This window comes from Athalia rosae, chromosome 2 (assembly GCF_917208135.1).
Source record: "Athalia rosae chromosome 2, iyAthRosa1.1, whole genome shotgun sequence".
Lineage (NCBI taxonomy): Eukaryota > Metazoa > Arthropoda > Insecta > Hymenoptera > Athaliidae > Athalia > Athalia rosae.
Genome location: NC_064027.1, coordinates 7846302 through 7863236, shown reverse-complemented (window position 1 = coordinate 7863236; position 16935 = coordinate 7846302). Strand labels below are relative to the sequence as shown.

The 16935-nt window shown below is 39.4% G+C and overlaps 1 protein-coding gene and 1 long non-coding RNA gene across 12 annotated transcripts in view; one reads left to right on the top strand and one right to left on the bottom strand.

Moving 5' to 3' along the window:
- Positions 1-15875, bottom strand: part of LOC105686888 — a 62047-nt gene extending 46172 nt beyond the window's left edge. For 5 of the 11 annotated variants that reach the window (XM_048649689.1, XM_048649697.1, XM_048649700.1 and 2 more), the window contains exons 1-3: positions 15077-15364; positions 4392-5645; positions 870-1092 (exon numbers count right to left, since the gene is read on the bottom strand). In XM_048649689.1, the coding sequence (XP_048505646.1) occupies positions 870-1092; positions 4392-4395 (227 nt within the window). In that variant the 5' untranslated portion in view covers positions 4396-5645; positions 15077-15364. Of the gene's footprint in view, positions 1-869; positions 1093-3874; positions 4260-4391; positions 5646-10341; positions 10692-11958; positions 12046-12298; positions 12435-15076; positions 15446-15673 lie in introns of those variants that run through there. The other 6 variants (XM_048649694.1, XM_048649692.1, XM_048649691.1 and 3 more) reach the window with 6 other exon arrangements.
- On the top strand, positions 12384-13957 carry LOC125499848. The gene is made up of 3 exons (XR_007276867.1): positions 12384-12521; positions 12630-12818; positions 13060-13957. It is a non-coding gene; the product is annotated as an uncharacterized LOC125499848 (long non-coding RNA).
- Positions 15876-16935: the final 1060 nt, after the last annotated feature.

The following is a 16935-nucleotide window of genomic DNA, read 5'->3' as shown; positions in this document are numbered from 1 at the left end:
GGTATACTCTCGCTTGTTATGTGCATAAGTATATTTAAATATAGCCCACGGAGTCGTGAAGAGCGTTTAAAGTTTTTAACTGATATGCAGTTTTTATCTGCAAGAAAAATATTGTTCCCAGATAACGTTGAGCCAAGTTCTATACGTGTATCTCCTTTTTTTTTTACTCCAATATGACAACGTATAGACATACCTACACAGATTGTCATCGTTGAAGAAAATTATGCGTCACTCACAAAAACGATTCGAATAAAAAGGTAATTACCATTTATAAGAATTATAAGATTAGATTACGAGCAAACAACAAGAATCACCTGACGATATTGATTATGTTCGCCTAAGAGAATTCAATCAACGAATCGTATCTACTGTGTACGAGGCAACCGGAGATAAAAATAAACAAACGAAATTAGGATAAGATTAATGGACAAGGGAGTTGTAATTTCCTAATCATACTAAATTCCTACATACATATATGCGATTACTCACGGAGATTTCAATGCGTGTGAAATGAAATAAAAAAATCCCGGTGTTCCGCGTCATCATTTTCTATCTTTGTTTCAACCTGATCCATCGAAAAATTCATCCACATAACAATATGGCGTCGTCGGCTCGAGGTTTTCTTTAGATTTTCGAAATCCAATTTTTAAAACAAAAAATCAATAAATAAAATTAACTCGCCGAAGGGTTCCGCGATGCACACAGTAGAGTCGCTGAACCTGATTTTTTTTTTTTTCATCTCCCAAATACTCAACCCCTACAAACTTAGACATTTCCGAAGACATTTTTTTCGAGCCACGGGTATTTCGGTGGGACGAATGTGGCCAGTCGACGGGATTAAAATAAATGGAAGAAGAAAAGAAACTCACCTGTGGAGTTGTACGGGCGTGGATCTGGGCGGAGGATGTTGATTGTGCTGCGTCTGAGGCTGAACCCTTGGCGGGGTGGCCGTGGTAACGAGAGGGTGTCCATGAGCTCCGTGGGGATGATGATGATGGTGGAGATCACCCCCGACCGGACCACCGACGCCGAGTCCACCCACGACCTGGACTTGTTTGCCTACCGCCTCCATCACATCCAACGCATTATGCACTGCAACAAACGTATATCTTCGAATACACATGCGGGTAAGCAACGAACGTCGATCATTTTCACCAATAAATAATATCTACACCCCCTAACCCTCTCTCGTTCGTTGGATCGGTCGGTAATCTCTAGTAATTCATGTTGGCGTTTTTTTGCTCGTCCTTTTTTTACGTACGCGATCACCAATCGAAGGATGAAATTAGGGAGATTGAGTAAATAAATAAGTTACGTGAAAAAAAGAGAAGCTTTTGATGTAGAGGGAACTTACGCGATAGCGTAAGTAAGGCATCTAGTTAGCGTATGAGAGGAATGGCAGGAGTTAATTAGGTTCTAATTACGCGTTTTCATTAGCCTACCTATCGATGTACAGCAAATTCACCATATAAGGCTGTATCGGGGAACGCATAATAGCAATAAATATCAGAAGGTTGTTCATCGATCGAATTATACATAGACCGGTGTAGCAGAAACTTGAGGGCAGTAACCCGTTGTAAAACGTGTGTCGCGAAAGGCGCGTTACTTTGCTACGTGCACTAGAGCGGTAGCAAAAAAAAAAAAAAAATTTCGCGAACTTACGATCCCTGCAGTTTTTTGAACGAACGAACTTACGGATCGTCGACAAGCTATAACGCGGTAAAGAATCACGCACGTGTAACTGGAACATAAAATTGTAATTGCGTATGCACGGATTACAAAAAATGATGAAAATAATCTCAACAAACGTCGAAATATTGATAAATCCGCGGTGCACGTTCGCGGGATTTCGGCCCTAGAAATGGTGAAATCTAAACTTTATTCAGCTAGGAGAATTAACCGAGCACCGTATGTATACGGGGAGTTCCGTTGGTCGGGTATCGCTATACCTATATCTGCAGCTATACTTATAGGAGATCCCAGTATCGACCCACCCCCGGCAAAGCTGAGGGGAAATGCGGGCCGGGATATAGCTGAGCCCAAGGGGAGTGAGAGTGAAGGGGCTGAGTGAGTCTAGGGGATGGTGAGCCTGCAGGATCCAGACCGACCGACCGACCGGGTTGAATTTTACCATAGGCAGCACCTCATACGCCGATTGTGCCTGCTGGGAATTCGCTAATACGTTTTCGGTTTCAAAATTTTCGTTGTTTCCTTCATTTTTTGTTCCTTCATTTTCATCCTACCATGTATTGGAATTTTCAAAGTTTCTATTTTTTCGGTTTTTTTTATTTCTAGTGTCGGATGTTTACTCGTACCAAATTTTTATACATGTAACATGTGTTTCTAGACGTATACCTGTGTGCAAGGTATATATGCTAAAATTCATGTATAAGGTATTTTTACTGTGTATTTATATTTATTTATACATGTATACGCTCATGACGTGATATCTGATTTCCTGTTCGAGTAATAGTTTTACGTATACCGATAAGATAAGACAAGGTTTAAATATATATGCAGAGATTCGTATGTATGTATAAATATATATTACACGTATACACATAACTGTACATTGAACGCGATATTGCACATGGTAATATACATATATATTAGATACCTATCTATACGAGCGCACAATTAAGAGCTCCTTCATATATGAAAACGCATGTAATTTACATACCGGCTTCCATAAGTAAGGCAATTAACTGCAAAACAAAATTTTGCCCACAGGCAACGCGGCGATCCATGTACCCTATAGCTATATGCAATATAATTGCAATGTCGTATCTAGGGGACAAAATTTATCTAATAAACATGTACATAAATGCGACTCTTAGTTAGTTGTCCAGGACGTCTGTACGCGGTTTGTCCACTCAATTAACGACGGGATAAAAAAATTAGGAGAAAAAAAAAATTATCCGAACAAAAAAAAAAAAATTTACCGTCCTGATTCTCAATCTGGCGCGCGCTGATCCGCAGACATGTACTATCTCTGTAGATATGTATAATGTACATACGATGTATCTACACTGAATTAAAAATGTCAACCAAAAATTCGTCATTTCAAATTTTGTATACGATGTATATAAGATGTTTACTCAACACATACGTATACTCATCTGTGTATACCAATATAGAAAGGCACATATGTATAACTGATACGGATAAGCTGTGCACAGCGGAGAGATAGGAGCCGCCGCTCGTTAAATTTCAGATACGTTATGCGACCCGCAGGTAGGGACAGCCGATACAAATATATATGTATAATACCTATATGTACATACACGTGTACGTATATGCGTGAATAGTTACACAGATTGGTTATACACATCGACTCGGTTATTTTAGACTTTCGGACGAACGAGGATATGGACCGAATCCGGAGGTTTAGAGACACGCATCGAATGTAGCTAACGTAGAAATCTCGGCGAAATGTGGACGCCTTTTGTTCATATACGAACCAAGAAATATAGAGCACCGGTCAAAATCAGATTGTACAATCATTTGCGATGATTTCGCGTGCATTAACGATTGATGAAATGAAAGATAAGAACCGTAAGAATATTTATAAGGTAAGGTAACTATCTCAAGAGCACGAAGCGAATAAATTCGTCATTACGAATCGCGAGACATGCGATGTTCTCTTTACATAAAGAGGACACGAAACGTAAGATGCGTGTAGATGTACTAACGTAAAGAATAGGTTTTTTTCTTTTCATCTTCAAAACGCGATCACGGTACAGAGCACCGACCTTGAAAAAGTGAATTTCTAATTAAGAAAAATCTGAAGACGATGTAGATATTATACGTCTGATCTGAGATCGAGCGCCGCTAAATTAAGGGGACGAGGGGAGGGGAACTCTAATAAACTCACCAATGACGGCAGTGGCGATTGCAGGGAGGAACTTGAAGAATCCGCAGCAGCTATAGCGCTAACACGAGTATAGTTGAATAATTTCGTTATTAACTTCACTGATGGCAGTCTCGATTATATAGAAGAAGAATATTATAGATATATCCGAACGCGCGACTCGAATTTATTTTTAATTTTCATTCGTTTGATTTACAGAAATATTCTCATCCCAATTTAATTATTCTCCTTGCAATTGTATTCTTTGATAATTTTTATATTCTATATATTTTTCTATCTCTGATTTTCCTGCGTTAAAACTTATACGCAACACCTAATAACCCAAATTTGAACATTCGGATTGCGTAAGATATTAATTGTAAGTTGAGTAGGATAAGGTACTTATACAAGAGGAGCAGGCTCATCACTACATACCGAGACACGAGTGTTAAATAGCTGCATAGAAAGGTGTGTGTATGTATGTGTGTGTTCTATATATATATATATATAATGTAAATGCAGTATGAATTTATATACGTACACATATACTTTTAGACGTGTATCACTGTTAACATTTATATACTCTCGTCCAATGATCATCCAGTTATTCTCCTTCTCGTCCTTCTCTTCTTTATTCTTTTTCCACTTTTTTTTTTTATTTTATTTTTATTTTTCGTTTCTATCTTCTTATCACTTATATTCCGTTTATTAACTTTTCACGTATAATGAACTCGCGCACTAATATGTAACAATAAACTGATAATGGTGGTGGTGGCGATGATGATGATGATAATAATAATTATGTCGCATTCACTTTACAATTTTTGCACGTTTTTATTTTGTAAATTTTTGTAGAATTTTGTAAATCTTTATTTTCGATATAATTTTACAAAACGCGCGCGCGAACGTTAACTTGGTTTAAAGAATAAAAAATAATAATCGTAGTAATAGTGATAATAATAATAATAATGATAATAATGATAATAGTGATAATAATAAAAGTTAAAAAATAATAGCAGTAGCAATGACACCGATATAAATAATCGCAACAACAATAATATTTGCGATAATAATCGAACGTTAGAAATTGACGAGGAATATATCGGGCGCGTCTCTATCACCGATTGGGCGGCGCGCGGTCCGCCCTTCCCTGCCTCGCGTCTTCCAATTTTTTCAACCGTCGCGAAAAAATCCGCATATCTTTCTTTTTTAATAATTTTATTATTCTCCTTGCGCCATAACGTTGCAACTCACGCTGCATCGCCTAGACGAAATACTATCACAATCGTTATTAAACATCACACGGCACAATGTATAAGTTATTATTATTTTATCACACGCACTTTTGTAAGATACACACGTTTCGTTGGATTTTTTCAACGAAGTCATAACGGTGTTGAAAGATATCGGTGAATTATTATCGTTATTATTATATTCACTCCACTCCGATCGAAGCATTTACTTTATACGTACGTACGACACTCCTCAGTTCCCATGTGAGAAATCGTTCGTCTGCAGATGTTACCATTAGAACCGATATCTCGAACCCGAAAATTTTATTTATATATTCGTTAGACGTGGATATTTGATTTTCGTTACGTTCCTCTTTACTCGGCTTAGCCTCGCGATCCGTAAAGATCAACTTGAGTTTGCTCGGATTCGGTTCGATCGTGTTAGGTAGGGTTAGCTAGATATCCTTCCATGCGGGCTGGGCTCGCTTTTTTTCATAAAGAAATTCTGTTTCTTTGCGGATCTCTTTCTTTCGGGGCTCTTTTTCCTGCTGCGTTTGCAACACCTGTAATCAAACCGAGGTAGAAATATAAAAATTTTCATCGATACAAAAGCACAACGGGATGTAGATACAACATGCTATACATATCGTATTACGTAAAAATAAGGAAAAAAATACTATAGTCTTTTCACGATACACGGCGAAACCTGACGATACCGAATCTATCGTTGAAAGAGAGAGAAGAGCGCAGAACGAAATAAAATAAAATTAGGTGTGAAAAAAGGGGAAAAAAGGAGAACGCAAAAAAAAAAAAGAAAAAGAAATTCCTTTTATTATGCGCTTCTGCACAATGCTTGGATTTTAAACTCTCTACAGACTGCTGCTGCACCATCATCGCTGTGCGGAGCAATGGCGAGTAATGCCATTAATGCTATTCTGAGAACGGTTCCCCTTTCCACGAAAATTTACCAACGCCAGGTATACGTGCGGCAGGTATACGCACATACCTTCTGCTCATATACCCACGTGTATAGGTACCTAAAACCAACATCTCTAATAAACATTTTCGTAAAACTCTACACAGGTAGGTAGGTGGGTAGGTAGGTGCGTAACCTACGAAGTGAAATTATCATTTTACTCGCATATACCTGTGCGAGTTATGTTAAAACCTCCCGTCCTATCAGAATTTCTGCAAAATCATCTACGCATCGTGCAGAAATGGGAAGGAAAAAGAAGAAAAAGGTTGTAAGGCTATAAAAGGCGTGAAAGATTAGATAGATCAATTATTAAATTGTGCACGTGGTCAGATACCGCGAAGTTCCCGCATAAGTATGTAATCTTGTTGTACGTACACCGTCTGGTTGGCATTACTAATAACGTCGTATGTACGAGTAACACATTCGTATTTCATCTCCGTATAATAAGAAGGAAGACGAACTGCGGCGTTATCAGTTATCGAACGTATTTATACAGTATTTTAATGTTAGGTAACGCCTATTATATATATATATATATATATGTATTGTATATAAGAACAGAAATAACTCATCAGCGCCGAGTATATATTGCATATTATTCCGCTCTGTCTAATAAGTAACAACGCGTCGTATACGCATTAATATTTTTTTCCTCGTCTTTTCCTTTCCTTTTATATTGCACATTTTTAACGAATATAATAATGGTGTATGAATTGCTCATTCGGATCGTACAAGTACGAGTATATCGCACGATTCGTATATAGGTGTATACCGGAGAGGTTAAAGTTATCCGGAAAACGCTACTCATTGTAACGTTCTCGCATGTGTCTCGCTCACGAGTTACGATTATTCGTGCGTTGGTATTCGAGAGATATAGGTGTATAAACATAATTCGAATAACGTTAGTATCGCGTGATACGAATGTGCATACCTGGTAGTCCAGATGATCCACGCACGTATGTATCTACCTACCTACACACATCTAGATTTATATAATTCGGATACGAACGTCTTTTTCAATATACGCGGACGAAAAAAAAAAATATGTGCGGGGTACGAAACGCGTACGTATAACGGCTACGTTTTTTTTTTTTTATAATACAACAAATATTCGACCCAACTTTGAACTCTATGGGAGCACAAGGGCGGCCGAAATCCACGCGACCCACGTGGTAGGCAGTCATTGAGATGGTACGTCTATCTCTCTCTCAAAAAAAAAAAGAAAAAAAGAAAAAAGCGAGAGGAAAGAAAAAAAAAAGTGAATATACGTGCCTCGTGCGGCTTACGTACATATCTTGTACCCACTCTCGTATCATGTGTATCATCATACGAGTGGATACATACAAGTATAGCAACGGAAAGGAGGCTGAGGGGGAGCGAATCGATATCAGCCCTCGAAATGGATTGAATTTGAGGTCTGGGGATCCGAATGATTTTAATACGATCAAAGTTTTGGTACTGGCGGAGAAAAATTTTCTATATATATTATATATGATTGATTCCGTATACGTGAATGTGCGCGTATCAAATGTGTGTATTGAACGACACTTTTCTGTGGAAATATGATTACCCGCAGCCTGTATACGTGTGCTATTCGTAGATGTATATTCGTATAATTACGTAATGTAATTTAATGTAAGGAGATAAAATTATTGTCACCGCGCCGAGATGCTGCTGTCGTAAGAGAGAGAGGAGTCAACGAATCGTAGAATTGGTTGGTTGATTGTGGAGGTGCTGGAGCCATACTTTTACGAACTCAACGCGAATTTATAGAAAGTTACGAGCACCACGTTATAGATACGAATATTTTTATTTTAATGACATTTTCAATCACGAGGTTTTTCAATTGCGATGAGGAAATTAGAGATGTGAGGAAAAAAAAATTGGGAAAACTCCGATCTTTTTATCAAACTACGAATTATTTTTATCACGAATCGATAAAATGGGGATGAGAGAGGAGTCGAAATTTGTCTATTTTTCAAAATTCGACACGAGTTTCGGACTACCGTTTTAAAATACGTCCACGTACGGACTTGCGGCGAACTCCGATTTTTGCCAGAAATACGCACTACCCCGTTCCCTCCCTTCCTATCTTTCTCTCTTTCGGTTCTTGGGGAAAGAACTGGAAATTCCAGACTGGGTGGGTACGCGATCGAACTAATAAACCATCCGACACCAACCTTCGATTGCAATTAATGAGATTCGAGGAAACGCCTGGAGCGAAAAAAAATTCGAGTTGTACATTTTCATTTCATTCGATTTTCACGAATACGTATATAGTGTGTATACTACACACCGATGATGAATTACGAACGAAACGGTTAATTGATTTTTTTTTCTTCCATCGAACACGTCACGTTCTACTCCTAAACCAATAGCACAGAAAAAAACGAAACCACACCGAAACCTCCATAATTCTGAAAGCAATACTCGGTTCCTAATTACGCTACTTCTTAGGAGAGAAAAAAAAAAGATTTGAGGTAATAAGAGGGTTGTAGAGAAGAAAAGAATGAAGGCGAAAGAGAACATAAGCCGAAAAACGACGTAACATTTCACAATTTCTTCAATTTAGAACGTACAAAGCGCACGAACGAACAAAAAGGGTTTCTGGGCGTGGGTTTTAGGGGGGCCGGAGAAAATGATGAGAGCATGACAGTTCGAGTTGAAACAATACAATGTATTTTTCTTTATCGTCTATTTAACCCTTTCGGGAATTCACTAAATTTGCGGATTATTTCACAGGTCATCGTATATCAATTTACGAACGATGAATATCACGATTGTTGAATGTCATTCAATCTGATGATTCGTAATTCGGTGACTCGAGAGTAAAAAAAATTCACGAAATTTGCGAGCTTTTAGATTCGAACGATGGTTACGCTCGGTATGATTTTTAGTTTATTCATTTTATTCAAAATTTTGTAGGTTTTTCGCACTATTTACTTCTCTTTAAAATTATTTTACGATCGGGTAGTGAAGAAATTGACCACGTCTGCATCAATCGTTCGTCATATTCGTTTCCTATCACTCACCTAAACACTACGAAATATTGGCATTTCACGAGATTAATCCCGAAATTGAATCAAAATCGGAAAATGCTGGAAGCCGCGCGATCCTCGATAGCAGAGTTGAGCAAGACTCGATTTATGAATTGTTTGAAATAAATCGCGTAGCAATCGAACAACCGGGAAATGTCGTTCAAAAACTTGATTTTATTGATCAGCATAAGACGATCTTTACGATGAAATAGATTTTGATGAGAAATTTCACGAATTGAAAAAATTTCAGATTCATATAGTTATGGTTACTATTTACGAAGAATACGGAATAACGCTATTCATTTGTTAAGGAAATAAGCGATATCGATGCAGAACGAGGTCATCTTGACAGTTATTTTAAGTTTTTTTAAATACTTGTAAAACACCTTTTATATTATACACGCCACAATTCGTTTGATCTTCACAAAATCCATCGAATTTCGCGCATGGTTCTCGTCATTTTTCGCATTAAATTATCAACCACATAATTTTGACGAAATATACTGCTTTTTTAAAGTCGAAGTCAATGTTAACGAGGTTTGAGAAACCGGATTTCACAAAGAAAAAAAAAAAAAAAAAAAAAAATAAGAAAAAGAGAACTAATTTTTTCACCGTATGATCTCAACAAAGTATTCGGATTCTTGAAACAAATTTAAAGTAAAAATGGATTTTCTGAACGAATAATAATCGCGTAATTAATACAAAGTTTTCAATTCAACTATGTTTAATACAAGCGCAACATTAGATCGCGATATCTAGCGATAATTAATAATTCCAATTGAAACACGTATCACGATTCACAGGATATCACTTGGTCCCTCGTAATCGAAAGAAAAGAAACAAAACACATTAGACGCACTTCACCGTAATGATTTTTTGAAGAGATAATTGAAGATTATTTTTTAATTTCGACCAACACTTTGAAAATTTCACAATCATCATCAGGCACAGCACCAGGAGTTTGAATTCTTCTTTATTCACTCGATCACAGTTTTATTTTAGTTAATTCACAAGTAAGAGTTATCGACGATACCTGTCTCCCTATTAAATTAAAACAAAGAAAGAGGGGAAAGATGAGTTCAAATTAGAAGGGAAAAAAACAAATTTAAGATAAATAAAGTTGAAGAAACGGCTGACTGTGGAAAGAATATACGGAATCTACACTAGGAAACGCTGAGAGCATCAAATCAAACACGGCGCGTGGCGTTCGATTCTAAATTCGTATGTTTAGGCCTATTTAGTTACCTAATTGTGAAGAGATATCGACGAATCACTGATCAACCGAATCGGCACCGTTTTTTTCACCGTATAAACTTTTCCGCAAAAATCTATCCACGTCACATGGTAAAATATCAACGAAAATCTGTGAGAGTTAGTTGCATGCGCGGGAGCTCGCCGTCTGAACAGGCGAACGAACGCCAAGGCGAGGCAGAGTCAGTCATTTTGGCCTACCCTGTAGCACCCTGTGCCTGTGTAGAGTTGGGAACCATAGCCGAGCTGAGCTACGCGCTTCAACGGAACGCTTTGCGCATTTCTAGCTATTAAAATATATAAGAATAAAAATGTAATTCTAATAAGTATAATAAAAGAAAAAATAAGAACCAACAACGGCGTTGGCCATTTTCTACTTCGAAAAATCCCTAACGAACTTTTAATTATATTACCGAGAGCGAGAAGCAGCGCGTGGCCTTCGAAAAACCTGGCCTCACCCAACCCAACGTTAATTTACTTTTTCCCAACGTTATTTCATTAGCAAAACAGTTCAAAAAATAATTCCTCAAAACGTATGACTAACGATTAGCGGAATCTTGATCTGCGTCCAAAGGCTCGTGATAAATATTGAAAAACAAACCACGCGAGATAAAATTGCAAAGTTGTAGAAAAGGCCTGAATATTTCCATATTTAATGACAATTACTACTCATTTCAAATTCGCCATGCTAACATCGACGAGGAGTTCGAGTTTCAACCCGACGAGTTGAATTGACAAAATTGAAAATAATAATAAAATAAAGAATAATCGAAATTGTTGAATTGTTCGTATTACTTTTCCGCAATATGTGGTGGGAAATTTGATTACACGCGAAATATTCAACGGAATAGAATAAAAGTCGATTCACCACACCGAAGATTCTAGTCGGTAGAAGGGGAGTGGAAATTCTAATAAACAATTAGGGGTCAACGACTCGATCGCGAGCGTAAAAAAATGTTTCTGTACCACGTTGACTCGTACGAGTTAATTTTTTTTTCGAAAATTATTCACCCATGTACTTTAATCTTGATGGTAACTGGTTCAAATGACGTTTTTTTCTTCCTTCTGAACTAACAATGCATAACATCTAACAGCATGGAGAAATTGCGACACGAATCTGCGACAGAACTTCCTACATAATTTTCTACTGCGCAATATAGAATCGAGAAAATAACGACAATGACGAGAGGTCGAAATACCGAAGAAATGGCGTAACGCAGAATTCGAATAAAATAGAAAGAAAAAGAAAATAGGCTAGAAATTCACGATAAGAAATGTAAATAAACACCGAAATCCAGTCTCGAACACCAACAAAAACAACAACAATAATAATACACAATCATAATGATAACAATGAAAATATTTTGAAAATTGATGCAAGGCCGTGTAAATTCCTGGACAATGCTTATCCTCGAGATGTATGTGTGATTGATTACACGATATATTCACCGAAGAACGAATAACTACAAATTTCAGAATAAATGCAGTCGACGAGTGCAACGATCTACGAGCGACGAGCGACGCAGCTTGGACGTTAACTCGTCGATATTTAACCGATTGTGAGCCGAGTATTTTAACTTTGTGAATAATGACAAATTGTAATACACTCACTTCGCGAATAATGAAACGGTCGGGTGATATAATGTGGCAAGTTATTTCGCTAGTTGTTGAATCGTTTTTGAGTAGAATCGAGGGAACGCTACGAAGCATGGAGTAGAAAAGGATATCTGATTCGATAGATGAAGGAAACGTCATTTTCCAGAGGAGGGGGATGGTGTCGATCGATATTCAGAACGTAATAAGAGTCGCTTTCAGCCCCTCTTTGTCATCACTCTCCATGCACAAAATCACGTTATATTCACTCGTGTTTTATCGTAGAAAAGAATAACGAAAAAACCATCGCACATATAGTTGTGCAAAAAATCGAAGATGGAACTTTAACCAAACTCACATCAATGTAGAATCGTACTGTTGCGATTCAATTATTCTAAAATCTTTCGGTAAGCCTGGAGCCAGCTGAAGACATCCGCATCAGGCCCACATAGAAAACCGTCTACGAAATGAAAGCGTCACTTGGAGGTCGAGAATCACTGACCAAGAAATCCTGACGAATAATATAAAACTCACTCGCGAAGATGAATTAAAAGAAAATAATACTTTGCCGTTGCCTCTCGGTATGTTTTTGTTTTTCCAATCCCTTGATTATCGAGAAGACAGATTGAACCCCATAACGCAATATCCAAGGTTACACATCCGATATCCAAATCCAGTTCGGTTTTCAGTATGTATAGCCTAACGAAGCGGGAAGCGGTCAATAGCTTGCCAGTCGACACGTGGAGGCAGAAGCAAGCAGGCAGGCAACGGCAACAGCAGCAGCAGCAGTCTTAGAGACTTCGAACACAAAATGGACGACCTGGTCGGCTGGCATGCGAGGGCCAAACCGTTCGTCGCGCAAATCTACCGCTAGCTAGGTTAGGATGGTTTTCTTCGCGATGAGCCTGTCCAGGGTGACAGAGTCTCGGGGTGCGGCAGTTTCCTGGATAATTATCAGTTTTTTTTTTTCTTTCTTTTTTTCTTTCTCTTCAAAAGCCATATGTAATATGTATATGTGTATAAATTTTTTTATTTACTTTTCTATTGTTTTGTTTTGGTATTTTTTTTTTTTTTATTTTTTATTTTTTTACAATTCCTCTCGTTTCTTTTCTCACACAGAATTAATACTGTGCTGGTGCGGCGTGACTTTAGCTCTTGCAGCAGTCGTGCGAGTCCGGGACCGGGCGTCGTTCGTGCGCGTGTGCGTGTTCAGAGAAGAAAAACACGTTTGTATTAGAGAAAGAACGTCTCACACAGCGGTGCAACGGAGAGGAGGAGAATAAAGAAGAAGGGGACGAGTCGCTCGGTTTCGTATTCTCCTCAGGGACTACGATTCGTGCTGTGAACGAACGTCCGTGTGCGAAAGAACGGTACAAGCAAACAGTACAGGAGCCAGTGCCGCACAATAGTAGAGACTAGAGAGCGGCCCGAGTGCCAGAAGTCCCGCGCCTAATAAATATAGGAGCATAAAACACGGAATAACTTTTCCTCTTGTTTTCTATTGCTTTCGAACTGTCTTTTCTTAATTTTTGATTTTCACTCATTCTTTGTCTATTTATTTTAGATCAAAGCACGAGGATCATTTTTTTTCCTTCTCTTCACGCTATTACCATTGAGTAACTATACTTCGAACCGAAGTATGGCTACTCAATGCTGTTACTCTTGAAAACGTCTGTCGGAAAAGATGGCAATCAACCGAGCGCAACGAAACTACGCAAAATCATTCGGGTGACGAATGTCCCAAAAGTTAGTTTTGAACAGAAAAAAATAACTTTATCTAAAATGTTTAATAGAGGCAAAGTACTATGTAGATATCCTGCGACACCTCTAACTAATTATAAACTTTGGATAATTTCCATTGGATTTCAAACGGATATGAAGTTTGTTACGAAAGTCAAACATACGGTAGACTTGTAGAGATTAAAAGAATTTGACTTTCGCAATTAAATGCATAAATCATTGGAAAAAATCAGGAAAAAAAACTGCGCGAGGCTGAGCAGATGAAAGAAGTTTAATCAAACTCGATAGAATATCAACGAGATTTGTTCCTGCATTTTTTTCCAATGTGAACAGAGGAAAACGGAACAATTCCGCGATTTATTGTTTGCGGTTCTATATAGACGGAAACATATCCCCTATTTCAAGACATTTCCGTTCGCTTTTCGATTGCGTGCACCTTAACGACACAATTAGTCGTAGTTTGCACGTAATTCGAATAAATGATTGAAGCCCAATGGCTTTAAAACGAGTCAGGACGGTTTGATTAATCAGTGCTTTAATCCCACCCCGACTGACGGTTTATTTTAAGCGTTTTACATTGACGGTAAATAGCAGCAGTTTTTTCAAAGTTTGAGTTTTCATGGATCCACTTGGCGTTTTTCGTAAGCCAAGATATCCGAAAAGTAAAACAAAGTTCTCCAGAAAGAACGAAAAAGTTACAACAGCCGTCAAGGGACCTTGCGCTTAGACGGTGACTAAAATGCTTAAAAAAGAATAAAATAATGAATGAAATTTCGCGAAAAACGAAATATTTGAAAAATCGAAAGTCGATTCGTAGCACAGCCGAACACTCGAATTAACTAGATGTGAACGTTATAGGGGCCACGATCAATTTAACGTCGGGCAAGGCTGGTACATTATTTTCAGATATTCCAGTTTCATTATGATAAAAAGCACCATTCAGAGCACTCGGTATCATCGACATTTCCATCAGTCGGGTGGGTATGAATGTTTTCCTAGCTTATATAATGGAATTTGAGTATTGCAAATAGCCTGCCGCAATATTTATTCGACATTGCGTTATATCGACTAAAAAGAGTATAAATTTCTAAGTAACAACCCCACTCTACCCAAAGAGCGTAGCTAAAGAGCTTCAAGTTCAAGCAAAAATGGATGAAATAGGATATATATATTTTATTTATAGAAAACTATTTAAAGATTATTTGATCGTGATCCAAAATACGCGTACCTACACCGCCGAGGAAACCATTACGCGGTATCCAACCTGAAGACTCGTTCAAATACGAGCTGTGGAATACGACAAATCACGAAATATTTCAAAGTAGCGAAAAGAAAAAAAAAATAAATAAATGAAAAACAGTGTTCCAATTATCGGTACACGAAACAAAGAACTCACGAAATAGTGAACTAGATCTGCGGTTGCACGTCGCCCTCCTCGTGTAGTTGTGCGTTTGTATCGCTGATGTACGTGTCTCTAAATGTGTAGGTGTGTAATTTTCACACGTTGATGATATGAGCTTGTGTATAGAACGAGCACACGTCTACATGTAGATATCATCGATGAGGTACCTATACGTAGAGCACCATGAACACTTTAAACGGCTATAACTGAATTTTCACCTTGTGACGTAGCCTCGGAATTCCAGGATCAACACCAACGTATAAAAACTCAAAAAACTAAAACACCGTGAACAAAATTATGAGGGTTCAAACCCCCAAACACAGAGCATAGAACACAGCCACATCCACAGTAGTAACTTACGTACGTAAGTCATCAAACAATATACTACAGTCTACACTGTTGGGTTGGTACCGTTTCCTTTGGTCGGTTCGGTTCGGTACTTGGTACTCGGTAGAGAGGCAGGCAACAGCGACGACTAACTAACTACTATACACCGTCGAACGTTGGCGGTCGTTCATTCGTTCTCTCTTTTTACTGTGGATACTTCTAACGAGCGACGGTTGGTATTCTCTGCTTTGATTCTTCTCTTACCCGGGATAAAAGTGCGCGTTCGGTATTTTCGCGATTTTCAGGGTGTTCCCGATGAAGGTGCCCGAAGTTGGTCGGGTTGTTTTCAGGGCCGCCAGGTTAACGTCACGCATACACCGACACAAATACAGAATCCGTGGGATGGACGGATGGATGGACGGGCAGACGGACGGACGGCACGCCGAGAGACCGACGACGAGGTGGGGCGAGGGGACGTCGCGGCGCATAGGGGTGGGGTGGAGGGGAAGAACGCGTCGAAAACGGGCGTCGGTGGGGCGGCAAAGAGAGGAGATACGCCAGGCACTGGCCCTAAGAAAAACCGACAACCTCGCTAAACCTGGCAACGATGTACGGTCTCTCTCACGAACGTCGCACCACGCGGAGCGAGAATCGACCACGCGCGCACACATCAATGCGCACGCGGCTTCTACGGAGGATACTCTCAAAGCGAGAGGGGGTTTAAAGAAAGAGACAGATACTGGAGAAGGGAAGAGATAACTAGAAAGAGATGGAGGGGGTGGAAAACGCGGCTATCCAAGAGGAAGGAGGGAGAGAGAGAGGGACGACGTCCAGGCGGTACGAGCGAGGGGCGCGGCACGGGACGAAGAGGGGCCACGAGGGGGTCGAATCCCGTTCTGCAGCCGAGAGAAACGAGGCCCAACTCCAAAGCCCGATAGGAGGACAACTATGTCTTTATTGTATATGTATATGTGTGTACAGAGGAGCAGCCCGTGGGGCAACGAGGGGGGGACGGAAAGCCTGAGCCTTGAACTCCTCAATTTTATCTACCGTCCGAGGCTCAAGCCTCAAACTCGACAAACTCGGCTCCGTGGCGGGCTTTGAGCATCGCCTCGGACTCCGTGGTCTTGGACTGCGGTAAGAAAAAGTGCGTAGCAGCAACTACGACCGTGGACTACGCGGTCGCCGCTGCTGCTGCTGCTGCTGCTGCTGTTGCTTTGAACACTATCTCGCCTGGTCGTTGTTCCATTTCCGCAACGAATCGTGACCTACGCGCGCTCTTTACGTTTCACGACGATCCGCAGACAATGGGAGAACAGAGCCGACTCCCGTGTTTTATTTAGGCGCCTCGTCCCAGTCGCGTTAATTTAATCTTTTTTTTTTTTTTTTTAGCGCCGTTCAGATATCATAGCGAGACTCGGAGAGACCGAACAAAACTATACCGCGACATATCGCGCAGAAGGTCCTCTAAGTGCCGCTAATAACGCGGGTCTTTTACCCCCGAAGAACAGAAGGCCGGCATATTC